This window comes from Numenius arquata, chromosome 3, assembly GCF_964106895.1.
Source record: "Numenius arquata chromosome 3, bNumArq3.hap1.1, whole genome shotgun sequence".
Taxonomy (NCBI): Eukaryota; Metazoa; Chordata; class Aves; order Charadriiformes; family Scolopacidae; genus Numenius; species Numenius arquata.
This window is the reverse complement of record NC_133578.1, coordinates 11,759,237-11,786,505: the sequence shown is the minus strand read 5'-3', so window position 1 is coordinate 11,786,505 and position 27,269 is coordinate 11,759,237. Positions and strand designations below refer to the sequence as shown.

At 40.8% G+C, this 27,269-nt stretch overlaps 1 protein-coding gene across 1 annotated transcript in view; it reads left to right on the top strand.

The window, feature by feature from the left end:
• Positions 1 to 27,269, top strand: part of KALRN (kalirin RhoGEF kinase) — a 492,654-nt gene that overhangs the window by 329,138 nt on the left and 136,247 nt on the right. Inside the window, 6 exon segments of the mRNA XM_074144827.1 lie at positions 3,982 to 4,177; positions 10,760 to 10,926; positions 17,403 to 17,522; positions 20,289 to 20,480; positions 23,890 to 24,039; positions 24,980 to 25,094. Coding sequence (XP_074000928.1) covers positions 3,982 to 4,177; positions 10,760 to 10,926; positions 17,403 to 17,522; positions 20,289 to 20,480; positions 23,890 to 24,039; positions 24,980 to 25,094 — 940 coding nt within the window.

The window sequence follows — 27,269 nt, the reverse complement described above, 5'->3', positions numbered from 1 at the left end:
ATCTCTCAGGGCATGTGAGGGATGCTAAGGTCTATTTAGAATCACAAACACTGGGAAGTAAAGTGAATAAACAAAAGAAGTGCTGTCAGTTCTTCCCACCAAAAATCTAGAAGATGAGCAGAGTAAACTCTAATCAGCCATTCTTCTGGGTCAAAAGGGAATTAAACAATTTCATGGCCAAATGAGCCTCATTTATGAGACAATTCCTGACACAGGCCCAGTGTAATTGGCTCTTGCCACAGCTTAGGAGATAGGACACTTTTATATGATGCAGTCCAAGTTTCACCTTAGATATCAATGCTTGACCAATCTGTGAAAGCATCCAAAGTCTTTTTTTAGACTTGAAAAATATACATCTGTAGTTAACAGAGCTGCCTAATTACATCTTCTTCCTGAAGAAAAACAAATCATTTCCCCTATCCTCAACTCAAATCAGTTATGGACTCAAATTTGGACTCCGGGACCATTGCCAAATGGTTGAGTTTGAAGTACAGAAAATGCTGAGATTTTGTGGCATTGGCTGTAGAGACAGAAAAGGAAATGCCTTAATGAGATATGTAAAGCAGCATGGTCTCTGGGATAGGGCACCAGATTGGGATTTAGGAAACCTGGGTTATTATCACAGCTCTGCTGTTGCTTCTTTGCCTTCGTGTGCTTTAGACTCCTTTCTAGCCATCTGTTTGTCTTGGTTACTCAGAGCAATGTACCCAACCTTCCTGTACATGCTTTGCCTGACAAATTTGGTGATGTTCCACCTCTCGCTGTCCTTCCTCTCTTCGCCTAACCCAACACATGGGGTGATTGTCACTCCTTCATCAGCTCCCACTCGGAGGCAATTCCCCTCTTCCTTTCTCCTCCCCTCCATTGGTGGCTGTGCTTCTGGCCCTGGCAGAGCTGGCACTGGGCTAACAAGCCCTCTTAGACCTGGCTGACTGTCCAGAGCCACTCAGATGCAGTCTTAGCCCCCGTTCCTGCTCCTGGCAGTGTCTGCTGGGGCCTTCTGAACTGGCCTTGCATCCTGAAGAGTTTATCAGCTCATGTCCTGACTGGTTGTACTGTCCTTTTGTCTTTAACGGAACCACTGATTTGAACTGAGGATTGTGGATAAGGGAGCATAAACCCTTCAGAGCTTTGCAATGGCTAATAGGACAGGTAAATATTTAGGTGAGCCTGGTGAAAGCTGGCTGCCAACATGAGCACGAGGAGCACTGGTTGCCTGGGAGGCAATCCCTCTCTTGAATGATGATGCTTCTCTGCTAGAGACCTGTCTTGGACGCTCATGCCTAAGGGGAAAAAAGCAGTACAGTCAGGAACAGCCATTTCCCTGTGCTCAAATGGAAATTATTGTAGGTTTAGTGATATAACCAGCACTGTTCAGTGTCCCTTCCACAGCCAAGTGGAAAAGTTACTGAGAGAATCAGCACCACAGCAGAGAGGTTTATCCAGGCAGTTTTGTAGAAGCGCTGAATCTCAGTGTACTTGTGGAAACTTTTGTTGATTCCTTCATGTGTCCATCGTCAACTCCCCTGGTAGGTCAGCCCTCTGAAAGATTTGCATTTTTCTGTCCTGGAGATGATGTCCATAGACATAAATGGGATGGAGGGATTTTGTTGTGATCAGAATCCCCCAATTGTAGCATCATGGCTGTCAAAGCAAACTAATGTAACTCATTCTTTGTTTAGTTTAATCTTTCCTATTACTGTCACTTATAAATGCTGTTAGGCATCGTCCTGAGTGCATGGGAATGTTCACAGGAAATTGTGAAGTATTTTGTTAATCCTTGAAAAATTTCCAATAATTATGTTTTAGCAGCCTGAGGATCAATGCAATGTATTTAAACAGACAATAATAAAACTCTTCTGTTTCACTTATATCACATGCCTTTCCATCAGAAAGAGCAGAAAGGGCTTTGTATTGAACTTTAAGTGTTATTGTCATGACTGTAGGAGCCTGCACTTTAAATTCATTCTGTTATTTGTAGTTTGAAACAAGGTCAAGATCACCTCAGTTCTGATTAGTGTTAGCTGAGGATCTGTCTCTAAATGTAAATGTATTTAGTAAAACCCTTCTCCAGCTTCTACTGTGACCATTTCTCCCTAACTGTTAAATCTGCCAATAAGCCTCCACAGTCCAGGAACTCCAGCTACGACGTGTGAATGAATCAGAGGCTGAAGGAACCAGGAATGGGGCCAAAGACTGTAGAGATAGCTATTATTTAAAGGTAATTGAGTGGAATGGGCAATGGAACAAGCTGAAGAAAAATAGAAGCCCCTCAGGATGTCCATGCTCTGCCTTTCACCCTGCAGCTGAGATCCCAGGTTCTTGGTTGAGTAAATCTGCTTTTCTGCTTCTCTCAAAAAAGAGCCTAAAACCTGCTTATGTTTTCCCTTCTAAAGCAAAACTGTATATTCCCATCCCACCCATGCTAATGTGAGAAGGGCTGAGAGCCGGCCCGATTGGGTTGCCTTCCTGTGCCTGTGTTGGATATAATGCATGCTTTCTGGAAATGAAAACTGAATAGAAAATTTTGAATCTTGGCTACTTAGGAAGTTAAGCATCTCGCTGCACGCAGGCACTGAAGAGCTCCTTTAGTGAGAAACAGAGAACTTTTCACTACATAATAACACGCACAAGTGGAAATTTAGATACCTGGTTTTAGTTCTCCTGAATCGAGCTATGAGGAATTGACCTATTAACCACAATTAAGGCATATATTTAATAATTTTAAATACTTTTAAAAATTGTATTCTGCACAGTGCTGGCCTATATGCATCCTGTTCCCCTTTTCCCCGCTCCCTCACTCATTTTCATGAGTACGTTCTCTCTTTTTTTGTCTCTAGTAGCAGAATCTAGGTTGAGGTGAGACTGTGCTATTTGGGTGGAGGCTAGATCTTGCTTTAACTGAACAGGCGAAAACAGAGACGGACTTTGATACTGATTGGCTACTTGTGAGCTAAAATGTAAAATACAGACAATACAGTGAATTGACTACTGAAATCATCAGACTGCCTGTTACTTTCTTTGCTTCCCGATTATAACAGAAGATTTTGCATGTTCCCATGGCTTACTGGCAGGTTATATAGGTCTTTGGTTAGAGCCAGGTACCATTCGTGATTCTACTGGTGATTCACCTAGCCCTTGAGTATGATTTTTCTGTGCTGTGCTTTCCCCATCTGTAAAAGTGAATTATTTATGTTCATTCCCCGGTGTAAATCTTTCAGATCTACAGGAGAAGAAAGTTATACAGGGCCTGTTCCGAAGTCAACAGTCAACAGAAAGGTCCTTATAAAAGTCTGTGAAAACACAACATAGGACTCATTGTACAACTGCGGTCAAAGCCATGGAGGTTAACTCACAATTTCATAATAAAATATCTAGTTTCATCATGCATTTTCTGCAAACAATGGGTAGATACTGCTCACAATACATTATATCAATAATAGTTCTGAAAATGTATTAGTTATCCCTGTTTTAGGGCTAAATGAAAGCAGCTTATAATTTCAATTCTATGAAGACAGAATAAATAATATTTCCATCTGTAATATGTAACATATAGTGTGTTGCAAAGTGTATTTAGAAGCATTCAGACCACTTTGGGATTATGTGGTCACAAGTGTTACAAATTGTTCTGCAATTCTGTAAGCATTACTTCTTCATTTAAATTTGAATTTATTCAGAAACATTATCTCTACCATCCATGTCAATAAAGTGGCTCTTTTCTTACAGGGCTCTTTGGAAAGTGTAAGGAAAAAAGGAGTCAGATTTCTTGTTGGACCAATAATTTTTTTGTAGATCTTCACCTAAGCAAAAAATTAAGTGTTACCATTAAGTGGGCACAATCCAGAGCGTACTGATGCTGTGGTTTGGGGATTTCTGGATCAGAGTCAAAATGTGAAGTACTTTGGTGATCTAAACACAGTTTGAGAGTTAGATTTTTCATTAATTTTGAGTGAATACAGTATCTGTCTTCTGCCCCTGAAGGTTACAGCAGAGTTAGATGCCTGGAATGAAGATCTGCTGAGACAAATGAATGATTTCAATACCGAAGATCTCACTCTGGCTGAGCAGCGCTTGCAGCGTCACACTGAGCGGAAGCTGGCCATGAACAACATGACCTTTGAAGTCATCCAGCAAGGACAGGATTTACACCAATACATCATGGAGGTCCAGGCTTCAGGTGAGAGAACATTTGATCTCTATTTCACATGAGAAAAAGCCAAAAGAAGAAGAAAAACCCCAACTGCCAAATATGCATATCAAGCAAAAACACCCCAATACATACCAAACACATCAGCTTTTAACATGAGTAAGTATGGACAGTACCTGTCTCTCCACTCCCAGAACTGTTCCACAAGCTTTGGGAATTCTTTGACTCGGGATTATATGACAAAAATTGCTGTTTCTTTGAGATTGAAAGTCATTGAAGAAATAAAACAGACTTTCAAGTTTCATTCAGAAACTGCAGGATGGAGGTTGTGATCAATTCCAAAGTGGATGGAGAGGGGAGGGCAAGACAAGTTACACTGGTAGGTCCTTGTCCTTGCACCAGCTCAGAAACAAGCACTGCAGAGAATTGTGAGTTACAGATACTTTATCTGTCTGGTCAGACCTCAGGTCTGGATGGAGTCTAGTCATTCTGGACTCCTAAGCTTATTAACCTTTCTGCAATTAGACTTTATTGAGAGGCAAAGCGACCAGATGTGCTGGATTCATTCTTCACAGACTTGAGTACCTTTTCCTTGTGCCCCATTTCAGGGTGCAGACATGCCTGAGGGAGAGAGAGGGGAGCGAGGGGAGAAAGAAGCTAGTTATCCAAGAACCCTCTGGGAAAGAATCCAAATAAGAGAGCCTTGAAACCAGTCATGAAATGGAACTCTCGTTTCCAGCCAGCTCTAATTGGAATTATTTTGTACAGAAAGGGAATAAGATAAACCATACTGGAATTTTCCTTTTCAGTGTGCACTTGAAAGTTAAAGGTAGCAACTTGGATGTAAAAAAACCCACCTTTGGCATGTGCTCTTAAATGACAGACTTGATTCATGTTGATAGGGAGTCTGTCTGATACTTATACTCTGCTTCTCAGCAGTAGGATCCTATTTCTAAGACATCCTATGAATCAGGATTTTTGTATCCTTGTATTTTGCATTTGGAAAAGGAATATCGTAACTCGGATTAATCACTGCGTAAAGTCCAGAAGTGAATGTTACTTTTAAAGTGCTTTAACCTTCTTAAATACCTGAAAGCAAGAGCAATTCCTGCTCTTTCCCTCCCAATTTGCACTTTCAAAATAAAAAGGATTTTTATGGTTTTATTCTTTGGCAAACATTTTACCTCTAGGCACCCACCTTTAAAAAAATCTGGCAGTATTCAGCCTGTTTTGGCAAGCTGCACTCAGCAGAGGCTTAAGGACTGCTACAAGAGTATGTTGTGAACTGGACAATCCGGTGCATTGAGTGAACCATGCGCATGAGTTTCTATGAGATCTGCCCACACTACACCTGGTCCTGTGCTTCAGCTCCCCTTGCTTTCTTGGACAAGAAAACTTGTCCTAATACATCAGTTAAGATGCTTTTCTTTCTTTCTTTCTTTTTTTTTTTTTTTTAATCCTGAAAGAATCTTAATATCAGTAGAAATCCATGGGAGGTAAAGAATATGATCCAGAGCAGAGTAGAGTCAGGAGTCTCAGTGACTGATTTGTGGGGGCAAAAAATAAAATTCTGTGTTTGTCAAGAAGTTAGAAACAACTTCTTTTGGATTGCAGACAAAAGATTAGCAACTAAATGAAGTAACTTTTAAAATGTTTTTTATAAGATTATCTAAGATCACTTTCTATGAAGCCTACCCAATAAAAATCCATTGCTCCCAAAGGCAAGGAAACAGCAGCCTCATGGGGCTGTAGAGTAACTGTAGTTAATCAAAGGTAATGGTCATGTCTGCCATGCGTGGAATGCTAAATGCTGGGAAAATGGCAAAATAAGGGAGAGAGATTGCTCTTGGGAGCCTACTGTTTCTTATTTCAATAAAGGACAGTTATACTCCATAAAAAATTCATTTAATTTTACTCCCTCTTCCTGAATCCTATATCATAGTCATTCAGTGCATAAGTTAAAGGGTGATTGTTCTTACTGCCAGAGCTGTGCACTTGCAGGGGTCTGGGAAATCAGCTGCTATTGCTGCTTCCTATTGTACAGTGTCACCCCTGCTACAATCAAAACTCAGCTGAAGCCACAGAAGATAAAGCCAGAAAAAATGTGATTTTTCAGGCACATTCTACCTAACCAGCTACTCGTAATTGACCAAGTTTCTTCCCTTCCCTATAATTCTCTTTGAGCTTTATTCTTTTTATCATGTCACATGGGAACATGGTTCAGTTTTGATTACTCTGGCTTTTGGCTTGGAGGTCTTTAAGCTCGTAAGTCTGTCAGATAAAATTACATCCAGGTTTTTCCATGCATGATACCTTTTTCCCTTGAAAATCTTGTGCAGGTCGGAAGAGGTTTTTGAACATTTGCCCATGATTTTTGCATGTCTGATGCAAATTTGGAGTGATTCTTAGCTTGCTGTGGAGTGTCTGGAAATCACTGTGGACATTGTTATGTTGGCACAATAAATACAGAGGTCCTGTGATGCACCAGAGCAGACTCTGTACAGATATTCAGGGCACCTGTACATGTGAGGCATCTATGCGAGTCCAGTATTTCTGAAGCTCCGTACAGCTCAGAGTTATGTTCCCGTGGTTCCTTCCACTACTTCACCACATGTGGGTGAGCCTGGTTTAGATGAGCCTGTTTTCACCATCAGAATAATTATTCTTCAAGGAAATGTTTGTTTCTATTAGGGGATATGTAAGATCTGGAAGTCAGGTTGTGTTTTCTGAAATTTTGCAGTACTTTCAAATTGTGTTCTTGTCTCACTAAAATCAGTGTCCTTCAGGAAACATTTACATTTAGAGAATGTTATAACAGTATTCTCAAGAAGACCAGACTTTTAAATAAGCCAACACTTTTTATTTCAATGAACCTATCTTCTATTTTTCCAGTTTGATTGTAGGTCTGCTATTGATAGCAAAGCTAAATATGTGGGTGAATATTCTCAAAAATGGATATTGATTTTTAGTTGTCTAACATGATATGTTGAAAGGGCCTGGTGTTTCCAAAAGTGGCAGCTTGGACATTTCTGGGAAATCTGTTTCCTGTGGAAACTTTAGGGTCATAATTCAGCAGCGATTTAACACCTTGACCTGAGCTGCAGTGATGATGCGTTCATGTAATTCATTAGCATATGCACCTTAGTCATTCTGCTTCTAGGTTCTGAAAGTAGTCACACTTTAATAGCTGATTAATTGATTGCACAAATTTATTGGGTTGTTAAAGTCCATTTGCATTGTCAGTATCATTGTCATAATGAGAACTACAGTTAGGAGTCGCTCATGGGTTACAGAGCTACCTTTTTATGCCTTAGAAGCAATTTGTCTAAGTTAAGCCTGAAATACACTGCAAAGCTGATGGCGGGGAAATGTACACAGTCCCTACCTGTTATGTGGAAAATTCAAAGTCCTTTTGTTTCCTGGCTGTCAAGCTAACATCATTCACGTCTTTTCCCAGCATTGCATTGCTTAAAAGGGAAATGCAAATCTATTTCATTTTGTTTGTGGTGTCATTTATAGTTAGTTATAACTATAGTTTATATTGCAAGGAAGAGGATACTAAACTTTCCTGTCACAGGCTTTTAATAGTTCAGCCTAAGAACATATTCAAAGCAGTTTCAAAACAGCTTTGTACAGATCAAAAAGCAATACCCCTTCCTTACGCTGAATGGTATCTCACATTGCAAATTGCTCGGGTGTAACTCATGTATGTTTTGTAGGATGCCATTAAGTGTGGCTCGGTACTCTTTTCTATAATATTTTTTTTAGAACATTTTCAATTCATTATCCTTCCCTTGAAATCTGCTGCACTGGTTGAGACATTAGAAGAAAATGGCAACCAAATTCGGTGTATCAGAAAATCAGCTGTGCTTTTCAAAACACAATGTAAAGATAATATGTATGAAATTGTTCTGAAAACAAGGCTTTCTATTTTGCAAACCAATCTTTGAGAAGAATAAGCGTTCTCGCCGCGTGCGCTGGCACTGTAGAATAAATCTGCGTGACATATGACAAGCAAGAAAGGGCAGACCATTCATCATAGGGAGTGCAGGCTGCCCTTGGATAGCATCCCAGGCAGTTCACTGGTTGCTGCTGATGAGTTAGCACAATCAAAACCATACCAGCTGAGTGTGCATGAAGGAAAACTGTGCATTTAATATCAAATAGGTGTGGTGAAGTCAAGCATACAAAACACCATCATGTCCTGAGGATACGGAACCATATGCAGGCTAATTGTAGCAACAATGCCTGGTGTCTGGCAATTGAAAGGAACTTCACTCCCAAGAATAGAAACATACATTAAATTTCTAGTTCTAAATGGGAAGCCAGGGGCCATTCCACTTTATTTGGTAATGAAGAAACTGGTTTGTTTTGTTTTGGCTGGGAAAGGGAATAAGCCAATCGTATGCATTCCTGTGTGCTTTTTCTGGTAAAACCAGATACCAGGAAAAAGAGGATAGGGTAATAATACGGTCATATTTATTTTGTGTACTGTCCTCTGTAGATATTGCTGTGAGAGAGAGTGGAAGTCAGAAGTCTTTGAGGAGGATAAAGGGGCAATAAAAGGCATCTTTCTAAATGGGTTTTAAAAATAGTACCTGAGCCTTTTGTACAGCAGCTTCTAATTAACACATTTCTTTTTAAATGTCCTATTATTCCCTGGAATCAAACAGCTTTGGAGAAAAGTGTAGTGTTTTCTCAGCATTACTACAATCTGATTATATTTTTATATTAGGTTCCTGATCCTCCCTGTATTGAGGCCAATGGCAACATTCCAGCAGACCTAAATAAAGGAAAAGTTGGGTCTTTATTAGTTTATAATCACAGGGATTACAGTAACATGGAATGATGTCATATTTCCTCCAGGCCAAATTTCCACAATTACACTGATAACGTATCCAACAATGCTATCGCACCAGTGTAATAAAGAAGGAAGATGTGAAGCTCTGCGTTGTATTTCACGTAACCACTACACACAAATCTTGTAGGATCGTAAGAAAATTCAGGAGGGACTTAGGAGGTCTCTATTCTAACCTTCTGATCGAGTCAGGGTCAGCTATGAAATCAGTCCAGGTCATTCAGGGGTTTATCAATTCCATGCAGGGTTCAAGGGGATGGGAAATGTGGTACTAAGTCACCTTTTCTCCCTGGTGTGTGAAGATTGGATGAAAGTCAGTCTGTGGAATAATTCTGAATGAACTATAGCTGGTTTATACTAAATTGTTGTTAATGATCCTTTCAAGTGTACAGATGGAAAAAGAGTTTGCACTGTGGAGTTCCATGCACTTGCAGCACTACTGCAGATCTGGCGGCTACAGTTTGCTTCCTTTATTTCACTTTAATATTTTCTTGCTCGTTTTTTTTCTCTTCTTATTTCTTTTCAACATGCATTTCTAAAGTATAAGTTAATGAATTACTGTAAGTCAGGGAGGGGGTTTCTGACTTTTTTTTTTTTTTTTTAATTAGATGTTCATGCAAGTTTTTAAGCAAGGCTCTGGTTAAATCATCTCCTAGAAGCCAGATGCTGATGGTTGAGATCATGGTTGCCTGGCAGAAAAGGACCTGGGGGTGTTGGTCGACTGTCGGCTGAACATGAGCCGGCAGTGTGCCCAGGTGGCTAAGAAGGCCAACAGCATCCTGGCCTGTATCAAGAACAGTGTGGCAAGTAGGGACCGAGAGGTGATCGTCCCCCTGTACTCGGCACTGGTGAGACCCCACCTCGAGTACTGTGTCCAGTTTTGGGCCCCCTACCACAAGAGGGACATTGAGGTGCTGGAGCGGGTCCAGAGAAGGGCAACGAAGCTGGTGAGGGGTCTGGAGCACAAGTCTTATGAGGAGAGGCTGAGGGAGCTGGGGTTGTTCAGTCTGGGGAAGAGGAGACTGAGGGGAGACCTTATTGTTCTGTACAAATACCTGAAAGGAGGCTGTAGAGAGACGGGGGTCGGTCTCTTCTCCCAAGACACAGATGATAGGACAAGGGGTAATGGCTTCAAGTTGCGCCAGGGGAAGTTCAGGTTGGATATTAGGAAACATTTCTTTACTGAAAGGGTTATCAGGCATTGGAATGGGCTGCCCAGGGAGGTGGTGGAGTCACCATCCCTGGAGGTATTTAAGAAACGTGTAGACATGGTTCTTCAGGGCATGCTCTAGTGTCCAAGATTACTGGTTTGTGGTGGGGTGCTGTGTGGGTGGGTGATGGTTTTTGGTTTGGTTGTTGTGTTGTGTGTTCAGGTGGTGGGTGGTGGTTTTGTTTGTGGTGTTTTGTTTTGGTTTTTTTTTTTTTTTTCTTTTTTTTTTTTTTACTGTTGGTTGGACTCGATGATCTCTGAGGTCCCTTCCAACCACTACGATTCTGATTCTGATTCTGATTCTGATTCTGAGATGAGCAATGATCACCACAGAAACACTACTTTGTACAAAAAACACTACTTTGTAGTGATGCAGAATAGGAAACTGGGAAAGCCAAATACTACATGTGAGAGAGTTTAGCGAGAAAGAATTACTCCGAGTTGTAAATCGATGTGTTAGGTGGCAGAAAATTTTAAAGGTTACATTTGTGCAACAACTGAAATTTCAGAAAAGTGCAATGTCCTCTCTCTCTCCATGTTGCAGGCATTGAGCTGATCTGTGAAAAAGACATTGATCTTGCAACACAGGTTCAAGAACTGCTGGAATTCCTTCACGAGAAACAGCACGAGCTGGAGCTTAATGCTGACCAAACTCACAAGAGGTTAGAGCAGTGCCTACAGCTCCGGCACCTACAGGCTGAAGTCAAGCAGGTGAGAGTTTTTAACCCCACTTAAGCGTCTTAAATGGGTTTTCAGCCATTACGTATATGCAAACTGCAAAAGTAGCTTCTGCCAAGTCACATACCTTTAGGTGGACAATCTTAATCCTCCTTTCCTCAAGAGTACTTGATTTGCTGACAGACTGCAGCATGACCCTTTACACATAACAAAGGGTTTTGTTCCCTCTTGTGTGCATGTATTTGGCTTTATGAATAATTATGGGAAGTCTGCACAGAACTGACCCCGTAACTTCTCAACTGGAGAAGCTGCCTCAAACTCCCATGTGTTCTGGGAATATAATGATTTGATTTGGGATCCAGACTTAAGCTGTTGTGGAGAACTGGCCCAAAGCAAAGGATGACCGAGTTGTGAGGTCTAAGTATGATATTACAATAGTTTCACCTTTTCATTTATTGCTATACATTGAGCTGCAGGAATCTTTAACATCTTCTGGGCAGGATAAAAAGTCTGTGCCTTCTAGACTTCCTGAAGTCCTTGGACTTCATTAGCCATTTTAGTATTGTTACATTGTCTTTCTTCCAGATTTCATCCTAGCCTAGGCAGTTGTATTCTGCCTCCCCAGATTTCGCCGATATTTAATTTGGATGCCTCACATTTCTTTGTTTTCCTTTGCTACACAGAATGCTACACTTCCTGCTTCCTAATCCATAGGTGGCTTCACACTTCAGTATATGTCTGGATTTCAATGGAATGGTCTTGGTTTCATTAGGAAAACCAGGAACATTTTTTCAGACACCTGGAATATTCAGGTTTCCATTTTAAAAGTACAACTGGGAAGGTTTTGTTGTGTCTTCTTCCGAATACTACAAGGTGTTCATTAAAAAGATTTGCTTCTTTGTTTATTAAAAAAAAAAAAAAAAGGAATATACTGAGTACTCAGTATACATGATCATAGTTATTCTTTCTTCCAAACTGAATATTTGAGTGATGCTTTATCTGAATTGTTTTATCATTGCTGGCAAAAAATCTTTCATTCTCAGACAACTCTCAAGCTAGAAACCAGCAGCATCAACAGCAGGACGTACATTTTCTTTCAAAGTTCACTTTGATATGAATATTTTGCGGTACTAAATGAAAATAACACAGAACTCTCCTAAATTTTTATTTTGAAAATGTAGTTATTTTGCAGTTGTGATAATTGAAGGCCAACTCCTCATGAAGCTCCAGAGCTCTATAGAGTGCTTTGGCTTTCTTCTTAAAAAAAAAAAAAAATTAGAAAAAAAAAGATTGTGATATTCATAATCACCACCTTAACATGATCAGGAAGTGTATCCTTTTTTCCATAGGTTCCCAGTTTCTTACATGCAACTTAGCTAGGCTTGGAGTTTTGTGCAGTATATTTATGATGAAGTAGAGCTATTTTAACTTATGACAGAAAATAAAGAAGAGTGATACGTGTAGCAGAAATGCTAAAAATGCAGGTTATCGCTATCTGACCAAGTGTCACGAGCCCACTTGACCAGTCTGAAGTGCCAGTCACCCACCCCTGTGGCTGCTCCTGGAGCCATACAGTGGCAGTGCAGCACTCTCTGCAGGTACCTGACCTTACTTGTCTCATTATCAATTATCTGCTGGGGTTTAACTATTTTATAACCCAAAATCTAACCAAAGGAAATGGTTTTAGGACTGAACTATCTAATACTGACTTGTGAGAGGAGAACAGCTACCTTCATTTAGTATTTCCTTAACGGAGCTTGGGACCATCAGAGCCTTCATTACTGTGGGACCTTTCAGCAAACCAATAGTGAAGAATCGTTTTATTTGTTCAGCTGAATACTAAGGACTCCTTTGCTTATTAACCTATAAATTACCACAGCTACAGTTTCCCTTAGAAAGAGGCAAGTTAAAATATATCTGTGCCGTATCAATTTGGTTTCCTGTTGATGAGTCATACTCGCAACCATTTAGTGAAATTGGGAAATATATTGATTTTGGCTTGTAGTTCATCTCCAGTCTGGTCCAGATTTCCTTCACTTTCATTTTAGTGCATCTGAGACGATGAATGATCTCATTACCAAAGTGCTTTCACTCTTGTGAATCAGTTGAGATGCGGTTGCCACAAGACACCTACTGTAGCTGTGGTTAGGTTCTGCTGACATAGTAAAATTGGTCAAGGCTGTTACACGTACATGTGTTTGCATTTTGATATAATGGCTCATGGAAATACAAAGTCTTTTAACTGTCTCTATCTATTTAAGTCTCATTTACCAGGGATTTCTGCTTTATATCATGTGCACCAAGGGTTTGAATGCCAAGACAATGAATCAAAGTTCGGGGCCATTAAAGCGGAACAATTCCAAATGAAATGTTCTGTGAACTGCTTTAGAGTGGAAATAGTATAGATCAGTGATTCACAAACTCTTTTGTTATTAAGAAAGATCCTGCCCAAGACTGATTTCCCCTCATTTGGATCCCGCTCATTTCCGACAGAAACTACAGAGCTTGGATCGCTCACATAAAAGTAATAGCAGAATAGAGTTGTGGAGATCAGTTTTAAAAACAAACTCTCTAATGCTGTGCTTGCAGCTGTTTGGCTTCCCTATTGCATTATTTTATCTTTGTATACTTTATTTCTTTTTTTGATAAGTGTTGAACTTGACGTAATTTACTCCCAGGTATTCTCACAGTGTCCCACTACACTTATTTTCCAGGTTGTTTTTAAGTGTATTTATTCCTTTTCATGTGCTTGTTATTCATCCGCTTTGGCTGTTTGGCATCAGATATGCTTCCAGATGAATATGCCCAAAGGATGATGGGAAGTAGTCGTTTGAGAGGCACTCAATGTATTTGGGTTTTTTTCCCAGTCTGATGTCACAGAGCTCCCAGAAATCTGATGCAGTTTTGAACATGGCTAAAATTAGCAGGAGGTGTCTTTGGTGGTGGTTGTGTCTGTGGTAGTAAGAGCCTCTCAAAGAAGCTACAAAGGGTCCAGAGATGTAAAAGATTCACTTACAATATTTTGCCTTTTAAACTTAAAAATCTTTTCCAGTGTAACTTGATGGGTATCATTAGCAATGCCTTAAGTCTTTTTTAGAAACATGAAGGAAGGCATTTTGACTAAACTAACCCAGCAAACAGAAAGACTATGTGACACAGAGCTCTCGTTTCTTAAGGAAGGCTGCACAAGAGGTGCCTCACTTTATTTTTTCTGTAAGGTCTAATTCTGTGCACAGTGAAGGTGGCAGAGTTTCTGGGGATGATTTTTAGAAGAACTTGGTACTATTATTTCATTTCAGAGGAGCCATATGCAGAAGTAGCCTGTTTTAAGCAAATTGGAGTCAAAGGTGGGAGTTGTTTCAGACCTGTGGTGATTGCCGTGTTAGACAACCCATGCTTTGCAGTCAAATTGTCCTCCAGTGGCAGGTGGCTTTTATCTAAGTAGCTGCCAATGCATTTTTGCTTCTCCAGTGTAAAAAAAAAAAAAAAAAATGGTATGCTTAGGTTTTTTAAAAGAGTCTTTGGAGATTTATTTAACTCTAGAATTATTTAATCACTGTTTCTACAAAGTTGATAAAATCTGTAATTTGTAGGAAATGTCTTTTTAAAGCCATCTTTTGCTCTTGGCCTGTCTGCACGTTGCCAGATAATGGTGAATCTATTAATACAGGAAATGATCAGAGAAGTATCTTGGTGCAGTATTAGCAGCTGCTGTACATATTTTAATGAAAAGGTATTAAGCACCATGTAAGTAGGAGTCAATTTGTGAGCAGGTCTTGTAAACCAGATACAAATGTGTAAATACAAACAAACATTGCACAGTCTACTTCCAAACCAGGGACACAATGAAAGGCTCTGCAGGTAACTGGGTTTTGCACTTAGACTTAAGAAGCTTTGGGTATGCAACTGAAATTTTTTCTTACCATATGTAAACAACACATACAAAAAAAAAAAGAAGAGAGGAAAAAAAATGAAGAAAAAAGCATTACTATGGAAAAAGCTGATGCAATCCCAAATGAGGCCCTGACATTTAAGTGTTAGACTTTTGGATGTAAAATGGGATCATTATTTAAATTCTTTCAAGCAAAATTTGCTAGTGCTTGGGTGCTCACTGGGCCTGGAAGGGGGAGTGCAGGAGCCCCACAGCGGGTGCCTGAACCCACACTCTGGGGGAAGGCAGGAGGGGCACAGCTCAGGGGTGGCAGCAGCCTTGGTCAAGAAGAACGCTGTCAGCATTGCTGGCACATTGTCGTCCAGCAGAGCCTGGCCTGAACTGCTTCACCCTGAATATTTTTGAGTCTACAAGACAGTTGTACAGAGGAATGCACATGTATCACTAACACTAGAAGAAGCCTGGCTACTTTCGGTTATATGCTCCCTCTTCCTCCTTACTCAACCCTGTTGCCTATTAGCTTTTCACTCGTCGAGTTTCTTTAAGACTGAGGTTTCCAGTGATTTTATTACTATTTAGAGGCACAGGTATTTGTGTGAAATCTGCATCGAAACCTCTGTGGCAAATTTTGAAAATTTCAGCTCAAACGAAAGCTGTTTCCAAGAGGACCCTGTCATGCCCTGGTTGTATTGTTTAAAAAAAAATAATAATAAGCTATGGCATTTTTAGCATACATAGTCAGTATTTTCTACACTCCAAATGGCCAAAGTCAGGACATAACACGGTATATAAAATGTGAAATCGTGTCTTGCTTTATGATGTCCTCACTTCCAGTCTTTCCCAGATATAGTGATCCTTTGGTTAACTTCAGTTTTTGGTACCATGTAGTGGGTAATAATGTAGCTTTCTTGTCTGATGGATTATAGAAAATGCCAGCCAAAAAGATTGCCATATGATAACCTGATTTCTTTTCCTTTAAATCTTTGTTGCATTTCCCACAGGAACAATAACACCTGCTGATGAAAGAGAGAAAGCTGACAAATGAAATCTTCCACACTGTTGTACTGAGCAGAATGTAATTTTCTACAAATTAGGGTCAGCTACACGTGTAGATGGCTCCCCTTTCTTTCTCCTAGGGAAAACTCATTTTCCTCCCCTACAGGGAACTGAATGGCTATAACTAGGGTGATACATGATGTAGGGATAAAAACCAAAACAACAGAAAATCCCTATTTCTTTCGACAATTTAATGGATCGCTTCATGAAAATGATGGCACAAAAGGGAAATTACTATATAGAGTATTGCAGCAAAGTCAGTTTTGGAGCTTTGTAAATCACAAGCTAAATTTAGGGCAGTGACTGGGCACAGGCTTTCCTGTGCATCTGTGAATTGAATTCAGCAACTTTCTGGCTTTATTGGAATAATTTGACACCCACACAGGTAGAAAAGAGGCTTTGAGACAACACGGCAAAGAACTAGCACATGTGTTCTGTGTGCTAATTTTCCAAACACGTCTTAAAATAGAAGAAAATGTTGCTGCTTAAATGAATAAATACAAGCTTGATAGATTAATTATGTATATTTAGGATTTGATTTTGCAGTCATTACAGCATGCATTACATGTCTACAAATAATCTGAATATCCCTGAACTAAAGCCTCTTGAGTAAATATAAAATGCAAGACCTGGGATTTCTTCCTAGCTCTGCATGCAGGTGGAAACTCCAACTGCATCTTAACTCCATGTCAGATGAAACCAACTGCGTCTTTTCCTTTCTCATCCCTAAGCCCTGACTTTTCACTGAATTTCACTGAATTTCACTGAATTTTAGAGTTGGGACCATAAAGATCATCTAGTCCAACTCCCCTGCCGAAGCAGGATTGCCCAGAGCATGTCAGAGCATGTTACTCAGGACTGCATCCAGGCAGGTCTTGAAAATCTCCAGAGAAGGGGACTCCACAACCTCCCTGGGCAGCCTGTTCCAGGGCTCTGTCACCCTCACCGTAAAGAAGTTTCTTCTCATATTTGAGTGGAACCTCCTATGTTCCAGCTTATGCCCATTGCCCCTCGTCCTGTCACTGGCAACCACTGAAAAGAGTCTGGTTCCCTCCTCCTTCAACCCACCCTTCAGATACTTATAAGTATAAGCATACTTATAAGCATTTTGTGTGAAAGAACCAAGGCAAGTGGAGCAGAAAGGAGTTGTAAGGTCCATGATTCCAGCTGGAAATTTGGAAATGTGTTTCATTTGGAAATATGTTTAATTTCAAATTTCCCCCATTATGTTTGTGGTCTTGCCCTGGGGTATTTGCATGGGGCAACATTCATTTTTGTGATCAAATCTTGGAAATGAAAGCTCTCTACTATCCGGATATCCATATAAATACTTCAGGAGTTCAATTCTTCAAGCAATAACTTCTTCAATAAGATCTTTACCTTCTAAAAATTTATGTCATAAAGTCCTCATCCTAGGATTTCTTTCTGCTCACTGATTCAGCCTGAGACCACACTGGGCAAAGTACCTTTTCTTTAGCCAGGCTGGCGGATTTTCTGATCGGTGACTACATAAACCTTTGCACTGAAGCAACCTTTCCATAAGCACATCCTTTCTTTCCAGGTGCTTGGCTGGATCAGGAATGGTGAATCAATGCTGAACGCAAGCCTTGTCAATGCAAGCTCCCTCTCCGAAGCCGAGCAGCTCCAGCGAGAGCATGAGCAGTTTCAGCTGGCCATAGAGGTAACACAAATAAGTTAACTTTGTTTCTCCTTCCCAGGTGAACATCTTACAAAAGGTTATCCCTTCGGCAACAATTGCTGCTTGCTTGAAGGAAGGGAAGGAGTAAAAACTTTAGAAAATCAAATTAATCATTAAAACTTGTAATGGAGCCAGAGGTTAACAATGAAATAAATCATTTATCATCTGCAGCTAATTCTTCAGCTGTCAACTAGCAGCCTTTCCATTCATGAAAATTGCACTCACGCATCTACTGATAATTTCTTTGGTAAAAAAAATAAGATTAAAATTCACAAAGCGATCTGAAAATGGGAGAAGTTTGTAAAGATGGTTTCTTCCCACATCCGCGATTTTCAGATCATTTCAAAGCATTCATTTATGAATATCTTTGTTATTGGATAATGCTCTCACATGAAATCTTTGTTTCATTCCACTCTCCTTTTGTTGACAGCAGATGAGACATTCATTCAAACCCACATTCTCAAATAATTTTATTTTGGAGAAGAGGCATGAGGGGTGATCTTTAAGAATTGCCTGCAAAACTGAGCTTTTGCCCCTGCTTGCCCTGGAGTAGCATATCTCTGACCTGGCCCTTGAAAACTAATTGTGAGCCAACTCAGTTGCCTCACTCAAGGGACCAGGACATGACAGGAGGAATACCACCCCCTCTGAGCTGCTTTCTTTTGGATGAGAAGGTAGTGAAGGGCTATGGACTTCCCTGAGTAGGGCACTACAAGACTCATAGTTAGGCTCAGTATTTTGTATATCTTTGTCATTATGATCAAACCCTACACTCACAAGGTGTGCTTGCCCTGGTTACGGGAAAGAGGGGCAATTGCTTTCTCCTCTTCCTGCTTAACAAGGTGTATATGTTTCCCAGATTATGTTAATTGTTACCTTTTTTAGAGAGCAGAGAACAAGTTGGGAAATCCCTTTCTGTGGTTTATATGTATTTGTATATGTATATGTAAAATAAACAAAAGTAAAACTCTAAACTATGAAAATAACATTTCCGTAATGGAGATTTGAAGAGATGCCTGATTTGGAGGGGATGGGGCAGGGGGGAAGTGTCTTTTTGTCTTCTGGTAAACTTTCAGTAAGTCAATATACGTTACAGTGTTGCTAGTAAGTATAGAGTTTAAATCTCAGCTAATGACTTCTTTTGATTCAGCTCCACTCCCACTAAGGTAAGGAGCCGCTGTTGCAGCTCCTAGGGGAAAAGGAAGTTTTCTATCAATTCTGTACAAGCTGGCTGGTACCAAGCTGTGCTGACCGCATCTTGGCAGCTGCCGCCAGACAGCGGTGGGGAACAAGACGCCCACTGGCTGTGTTATCACAGCTTGATGCCATTGGGGAAGTGCTTGTGTTTGGTGGTAAATGCAAATCACAGAGGGAGAAGAGGGTTACGGCACAGTAAGGGGAAAGTAAGTTTTCAAAGGGAGAAAACACTAGATTAAATATTTAAAGTGTTTAAAGCTCAATATGGGGAAGAGATCAGCAAAGCACACAGGGCAGACTGTTCTCTAAAGACATTCTAGATGTGGAATTGATTTTCAGTTGAAATCCTTTAAAGTCTATTTAAAACAAGTATTACAACTCAAACATCAGTAAAGCAGCTGGATATTAAATTTAACCAGTTGTTCTTGAACATCTTCCTAAATGTTTCTGCCAAGTATTAATCCTTTTTTTGCTAATAGCTTTCGCTACATTACATTATTCATCAGTGTATTACCAGATGATTTCAAGCTTCTTTCCAGGTTCAAGGATTAGATCATAAAAGTATCACATGAGAATTTGTCAGCAGCAGTTACAAATGGGATGCAGAACAGAGGAGTCTTTGGGAGATTTCAGGGCTTCTCTTCAGAAGATTAAAATCAAATATTGAACTAAACCATGCCTCAACACAGTTCCTCGGGAGGCTGTGAAGGGCCAGGGGCTATTTTCCTCTCAGCAACCCACAGAGAAAGGTGTAACCACCACTTGGCTACTCTGAGAGGAGCTGGTGTAGACTGGTGAATGGGGCAGATAGTTCGGTCCTGCCTATGAAGTGGCTACTGAGTAAATTGGGGAACGGTGGAGAAAATGGCTTGACTCCCCCCAGCTCTGGCCTTAAAGGTAGCATGGTGTAGTTCCAGTATGAGTGAACTGACTTTCAGAAATGTGCCTTGTAGGGGCTGATATTTGTCATATAGCTGATGCCATTTAGTTAAGGCATCTTTGTGGCTTCTGGGGTTGATGTTTTATATCCTGCGGACAGGACCATTAGACACATGCGTAAAGCTGCGGATACCAGCAGACTGCCTGGAAAGAGTCAAATTAGGGTGATTAGGCCCATAGTTTGCCAACACTTTGGTGTTTGCTTTTGTATCTGCAGATTGTGTGGGATGCAGTCAGCACTGAGCACAGGCTGGGTGGGAGCTCAGCGCAACAGCTGCCTGCATTGGGGTTATCAAATGGATCGACCGGGAACCCCAACCCCGGGTTGTTGCCCAAGGGGCAGTCGCAGATCAATACAACTAACCCATCTTAGCCAGTGCTTACTTGTCCCAAGCTTTGATAACGTGTTGCAAATGTGTGTGAATAATTGAAACTAAAATGCTTTGCAGAAAGTAACTGTTAACTGAAGATAACTCTCTGAAAATGTTTCACTCTTCTTGCATCTCCATGCTCACACCTCGCTTCACCTTTCTACCATACATCTGGCGCATCTGTACAACCTCTCTTTCCTCACCTCATACACAGTCCCTCTTTCATGCCACTTCCTTACAGAAGACACACCAGAGTGCCCTGCAGGTCCAGCAGAAAGCTGAAGTGTTGCTACAGGCTGGGCATTATGATGCCGATGCCATCAGAGAATGTGCCGAGAAGGTGGCCCTGCACTGGCAGCAGCTGATGTTGAAGATGGAGGACAGGCTCAAACTTGTCAATGCCTCGGTGGCCTTCTATAAAACCTCTGAGCAGGTGAGCTGAGCAGTATCGTATCTATGCCATGGATTTAGCTCCCAGTGTGCAGTGCAAAGGTCTTGCTTCTCACCAAGATTAGCGGTGCAGTCTCACGACTCTTCCAGAGTGCTGAACCGTAGCAAATGCCTGCTCTGCTAATACCACTAAGGAGCAGTGCTCATTCTTCTCCCTTTTCCTTGAGTAATCCCAGAAGTGGGAAGACCGTGGCTTCAGTCAGCCCTGCTTGCCCTTAAAAGCGGCCCTTTGGCTTTTTACATATGTTTACATGTCTTCATCCACATATGAGGTGTATACAAACCTTTCTGTCACCTGAACAGGGCCACTGTTGAGCCCTCTGGTGACTCCCAGGTGGTAAACACCAGTATGAGCGCACGCTGTGATGCAGCAGCGCTGGTAGGTGTGGGTTTTCTACTCTGACCCTGAGTGCAGAGGGTCTCCTGCCAGCAAGGGATCTCACAGCATTGGCAAAGTTAACTGAAAGAACGTTTGGTCCATTGGCATAGAAATGCTAAGCTGCACATGGAAACCAAAGTTTGAACTAGTAAAATTGTTTCTTTGACAAGCATTGTAACCAAAAAAAAACAAAAAAACAAAAAAACCCCCAAACAACAAACAAAAACACCAACAAAAAAAAAAAAAAACACCCAAGCAAACAAACAAACAAAGGCATCAGTTTGCAATAACTTTCATCTTAAAGTTTTCAGTGAAGCGAGTAACTCTTGAAATTTGGTGTGTTTTTTTTTAATTGTCCCCTTTCCAATGGGAAGAATTTCTGAAATCCCACCATTTTTGTTTCAAGTTCTCATGACACCAGAGTTAATTTTGGGGAATATAAATCTGCCTTTCCTTGAGAACTGCTCACAATTAGTTACTTTGTGCGCAGTACTAGCCAGTGTTTTCACTAGTAGTTAAACACCACCATGCTGAAAAAGATGCCAAAATATGAAGGGATTTCTCTTAAATCCATCTGCAACACAGATAATTACAGCAGTAACCGTTATATGTTAACACAACTTTACTTCATTCCAGATGTCCATGAATTGCAGAACACATTCCAGTTTGCCGCTGGTGCAGTGGGATTATTCATCCCTTGCACAAACAGGTGCCATTTATACTGTGGTCAGTGAGAATTAAGTGTCACAGTGTGGATACTCAAATGGCCTCGCCTGGTGTAATTTACTGCAGCCAGGCAGTTTGTGTTAGCACGGACATCGCAGGAACCTGCAGTTTTATACAAAAGGCAGCAGTGATTTCCATTAAATTTTCTATTGTTATTATCACACAGTTAGTTCCTCAATTAAAGAACCAGACACGGGAAGGGTTTTTTTAGCACAACTAAATATATCATTATGGAAAGAGATTATTTTTTCCTTAACATCAAGGCTGTAGATGATCCTTGGGCCACTTTTTGGTGTCATTTGTTTAATGCATTTTTAAGATTGTTTAAGATGAATTCATTCCGTATAATGAATGTCTCACTGTGAAGAGTTTCAAACAGATTTACAGTCCCTGATGCATTCAAGATTGAAATGAATTACTGCTGGTGGAGGATTGTGAGAAATGAAAACCATTAAGGGATTCATTAGTGCTTTAGACAGTCAAATGTGCTGGCCAAAATATGCATAGCCAGTAATTTATCAATTCAGTCTCTCTTTCTGTTTCTAAGTCACAGACAAGCACACTGCAGTGCCCACCAGTTCATTCATTAATTGTGTCTATTCAGCAAATGTTTAGGACGAAGATCATTCAGTCTTTGAGTGCTCATAAACTCGCTGCTGCGAGTAGTCTGTCGTCTCCTCTTGGGCTGCATGACTGACCTACGGTCCTTAACAGTCTGCTCCCTGACTGGATAACAGTGGATTGAGTAATTTACTGAATCCTAAATTGTCTGAGCATCTAGGAAAAGCAGCTAAAAGGGTGGAGAGACTGTCACAACCAGCCAAACTTTTTTATGCCTGTCTTTCCCAAGTATACTATGTTCTTGATATAACTAGTGGAGCCCTGGTTTTCAAATAGCCCACTTTCTGCTTCGTTGACATCCTGCTTTATATAAATTTTTCTCATAAACAGAGAGATGATATTTGCATATTATTCTTTCTGAAAAGATGTGGACTTCAGGCAGTCCATCTGCTTTCATTTTTTAAGTCACCAAGGTCCAATAGAATACCAAAGTTTTTAAGAACTAAGAAGTAAAATGGAAATGCTGTTCTGTGCCTGAATAACACATGGGGCACTTACTCTCAGATAAATGTTTGAGGGTGAATGCTGGTTTGCATCCAAGCAAGAAGGTGATTTCAGCTTGTCAAATGCATAAGATCCTTGAACTGCGTGGCAGCAGGGTAAGTTGATCAGTTCACCAGTTTTAAAACTGAGTTTGGTGTGTTCATGACTGGAGTTATATGAAAACGGCCTGCAATAGTGGGGGGAGGATTGGTGGGTGATGCTGGGGTCTCTTCCAGACTATGCTCTTGAGCATGTAGGGTCCTCTGAATCATAACTGTGTTCATATAAAAGTTTCAGGAGTGAGCGAGAAAAGGGTGAACGTGGTTAGCTGGACCTTCAGTAATAACTGACTGGATCTTGAGTAATCTCAGCAGTGGAGTGTGTAGGAAGAGCCATCTGGGAGAGAAGAGGAAAGTTCCAAATGGTCCTGAAAACTTTTGCACTTTTTTTGTTGTCTGCAAAGGCCACTAGAGTCATTCTCAGAATCTGCAACGCAAAAGACTCAGCCTTGTCTGAGGCCACTGCACACACAGTTTCCAGACTGTTTTGGTTTATTTACCTCATTCCATCATTCCTCATGTACCAAGATAAAAGATACTTGTGTAAGCCCTGTACAGCAGAACACCTGCATCCACCTATGTTGCGACACTGATTTAGTGTCTATTGGTTTCCATCAGTCTTTACAAAAGCTGTATAGGGAGACACTAACGTGCAGCTGAAGAGAATTAGTTCCAGCTACAGACTTTGTTTCAGCAAAGTATTTAAGCATGTGTTTTTCTTTAAGTATGTGCTAAGTCCCTTGACTTCAGTGGGATTTAAAGACATCTAAAGCACCCTTCCAGAATAGGGGTTGTTTCCTGAATGATCCTCTGGGACCAACACTGACCCCTGCCTTGATTCAACCTTTTGAGCTTCCCCCTGATTATCCATTGGAAGAGAAGAAGGATTTATCACCCTTAAACCAGATGAATTGCATCCTAAACAGTAGAGATCCCTATGGGTCAGAAGAACTGCTAGATCATTGTGTCCAGTGCCTGTTTCATACCCACTTATCCTCCATGCCAGGGCTCCTAGTCCAAAGGATTTAAAATCAAAATGTCATTTGTCATAGACTTTTACTGAATATATTTCTCTTGATTATGATTGAAGATAACTGAATTGTTGTGCTATGGGCATGTTTCAGGTGTGCAGCGTATTAGAGAGCTTGGAGCAAGAATACAGACGGGATGAAGACTGGTGTGGAGGTCGAGATAAACTTGGACCAGCAGCTGAGATAGACCACGTCATCCCTCTGATCAGCAAACATCTGGAACAGAAGGAGGCTTTTCTCAAGGTCTCATTTTAGTTCTCTAATAAATCGGGAAAACTCCCCATTAAGTAGTCAACTTAGAGCAGTGTTGGTGAGTTTGAGAGGAGTCTTTGAAGCATAATTCCAGTTCAGCTACTGGCTTGCTGTACAAGCCCTAGGCCAGTTTCACACTGTTATAGTAGGGGTAATAGTCATTATCATCAATGCATATATCAGAGATGTCATCAGGATTAATTAGGTGGTATTTGCATTGCACTTGGAGGATGTTAGTTGTTGTGCCGGTTCAAAGTTCAAATTCTCAAGATTGCATATGATGAGTATTATAAATGACAGGTATTATAAGGTATTTTGGTGTTGGCTTATACAAACCGTCCAGCATTTCAAGTCCTCCAAGCCAATAACTGAAGAACTACTGACAACTGAAGCAATTGTGTCTCTGCAGAGCAGCACCAGGATGGAGACAGAGATTTCCTCCTGCCTTCCAGGTGCCGCTTTGTAAGAACCGTGGAGCTGACAGGCTGACAAGTCAATTGACAGCCAGCCTCCCACCTTCCACTAAAACTGATATACAACATGAAACTATGCTTGCAGGCAAGGCTTAAGAAATCATGCCTCTAGATTGTACATTTTTTTGAAACAATGAGTGCTTCTTTTGAGCGATAGGTTAGCTTTCGTTGGATTGAAAAAGTGTGATGTACTAGGTCTTTACAACCAGTTGCTTTATTACTGTCATTAATTTACCTTAAGATATAAATATCAGCCACTATATTCAAAATGACTCATGTATTAAATTTATGAGGCTGCTAGTTTATTAGCTGAGCTTATTGACTCTTAGCTGGAGCTCTCATGTTCCCCTATGAAAGAGAACTCTTTCCTGCAAAATAAGAAGAGAACTCCCTTGGGTCCCCTTTGCCTAATTTGCTCATCTTTACTAATTCTTTTCGGTGGGGGCTATTTTTCTTAGGCTTGTACACTGGCACGAAGGAATGCAGAGGTATTCCTCAAGTACATCCACCGGAACAATGTCAGCATGCCCGGAGTAGCAAGCCATACAAGGGGGCCTGAGCAGCAAGTGAAAGGTTGGTGCAATGACAGCATTGAAGCTTTTGGTTGCTTCCCCCTCTACTGTGTGGCCATCCCAAAGTTCGGGAACATGCTGAGAAGGCACCTTAAGTTTTGCCACCTGCTGTTGCTAAAATGATACGTATGCCTGACACCTTTAGCAATGGTAGTGAGGCTCTTAAAAAGTGATCCCTCCTCTGCTGGGTGTGCATTCTCTGCTGTTGCAAGTGGTGATGGGAGAAAAAAGGAAAGGGGTTTGAAACATGGGCTCTGTCTGGTTTCTCTTGTCAGGAGAGTCCATGGGAGTGACACTGTGCCATCCCCCATCGTGTAGGTTGTCAGCCAAGATAATAAGATGCTATTTTGCCTTAATATCTAAAATGCATAAACGAATAAGCAAATATCAAATACAAGGTCTAGATGCATTCTGTTGAACCCCAAACTGTTTGTCTCTAGGATGGATCTGCTATTTTTTTTTGTCCCTAGAATCCTGTTTGATGTCCTACCACATCAAACAATCACCAGCAAAAGTATCTGACTATAGTTATTCCTTTGGTCGAAAGAGCACCATTTACAATCATCTGATACATCTGAGATGTTTGAAATATTTCTACTTCTCTGCTTAATTAAACAGTTGTTAATCTGTGCCTAGCAATGCTGCAAGGTACTGATAAGAATGAGCAAAATGATTCTGCAGAAACAAACCATTTTTTATTATTATTATTATTATTATTATTATTGGCTTTCTTACAAGCTGCAGAAAGTTACAGGTTAAAAGCAGTGCAGTTATTATATATGTGGGAGGGATGGGAACTTTGGTTATGAATAGAAGATGAAAACAGTGCTACTGAAAAGATCATTTTCCTTCCTTTCTTTCTATAACAGTTCTTCAATGTTGAAGAACTGTTGTCATGTCTAACATGACTTTGTTCAACTTTTCCACACTCCTGTGTCAAATGCTTGTTGTTGCTGTGGCCTTTTGTTCCCTACAGTTGAAAATCACATGAAAATTAATTAAATCCTGACCCAGCAAGCCCTTAAGTATCCACCTGATATAAGCTTATGAGTGTTCCTCACTGAGCTTGCTTGAAATTACTCACTTATATAAAAAACAGCTCATATATTAGTCTTTTTCTAAGCCAAACATGTAATTCTTATGCTTGGCAAGTCTAGCCACTGACAAACTTTAAAGAGGAAACTTTAGTTTAGAATAAAATCACCATTTAGTAGGACACTTATTGCGCTTCCAAAGCAAAGTCATTGATACAGAGCAAAATTAGTTTTATTTGTCATAAGCTGTTTATGCAGAGACCTAACCTAGAGCACCACGTCAAGCTTCAAGTTTATTTTGTTATTTGGAGTTCCCTCAACAGGCACTAGGCTAGGTTTTGCAATTAAGTATTACAGATTTTTTTTACCGTAATCAGTGTCACACGTGTAAATGGGGAGGGGTACATCCAAATCTGTTCATTGCCACCAGTGTTGATACATAAGCAATGAATATCGGTACATTCAGAAAGGGTTTAGGGTGAGAAAGGCTATTAACAGATGCTGTAAATGATCGTAAGTCACTGGAAGTGGCTGAGAAGGGAGACTCAGGGTTTTAATATAGAAGAGTGTGGCTGCTGCCCGGGCTGCGTGAGCCTAAACCCCCTCTAGTGGATGCTCCTCTCTGAGGATGGGGCAGGAGGGGCTGCCATCCTTATCTGCCAAGGAAGCCACCTGAGCTCCCTACCCAGCAGCCATGGCTGGCATGAGCCACACTGCTGCCAGCTACATGTGGCTTTACCTCAGTTTAATTAGAAAAAGCTCAAGTTTAACTAAGGTTTATGTCACTTATACAGTGTAAATCTCTTGTACTCTCTCTGCATGTAATCTTTTCGGTTAAACCCGTGGAGTTAAATCACACCCTCTTATCAAGTTGATACAGCCTGCCTGAGCACTCGGGTTTTCAAGAGCGCGTATGTTCCAGAATCCAAGGAGTAGCAGGTCTCCTGTTGGTCTCTTCCTAAATCTGGATGTCTGTCACATCCCCATCCCACAGAAAACAGTTTAGAGGACCAATAGCAGGCCTCAACCCAAAATTGTAGCCCAGCAACAACAGCACAGGGAGCAGCACACAGGGGGTCACAGCTGCAGCACAGCTGCATAAGAAACCTTACCAGGTATGTCTAGCTGGCGGCTCAGGTCTG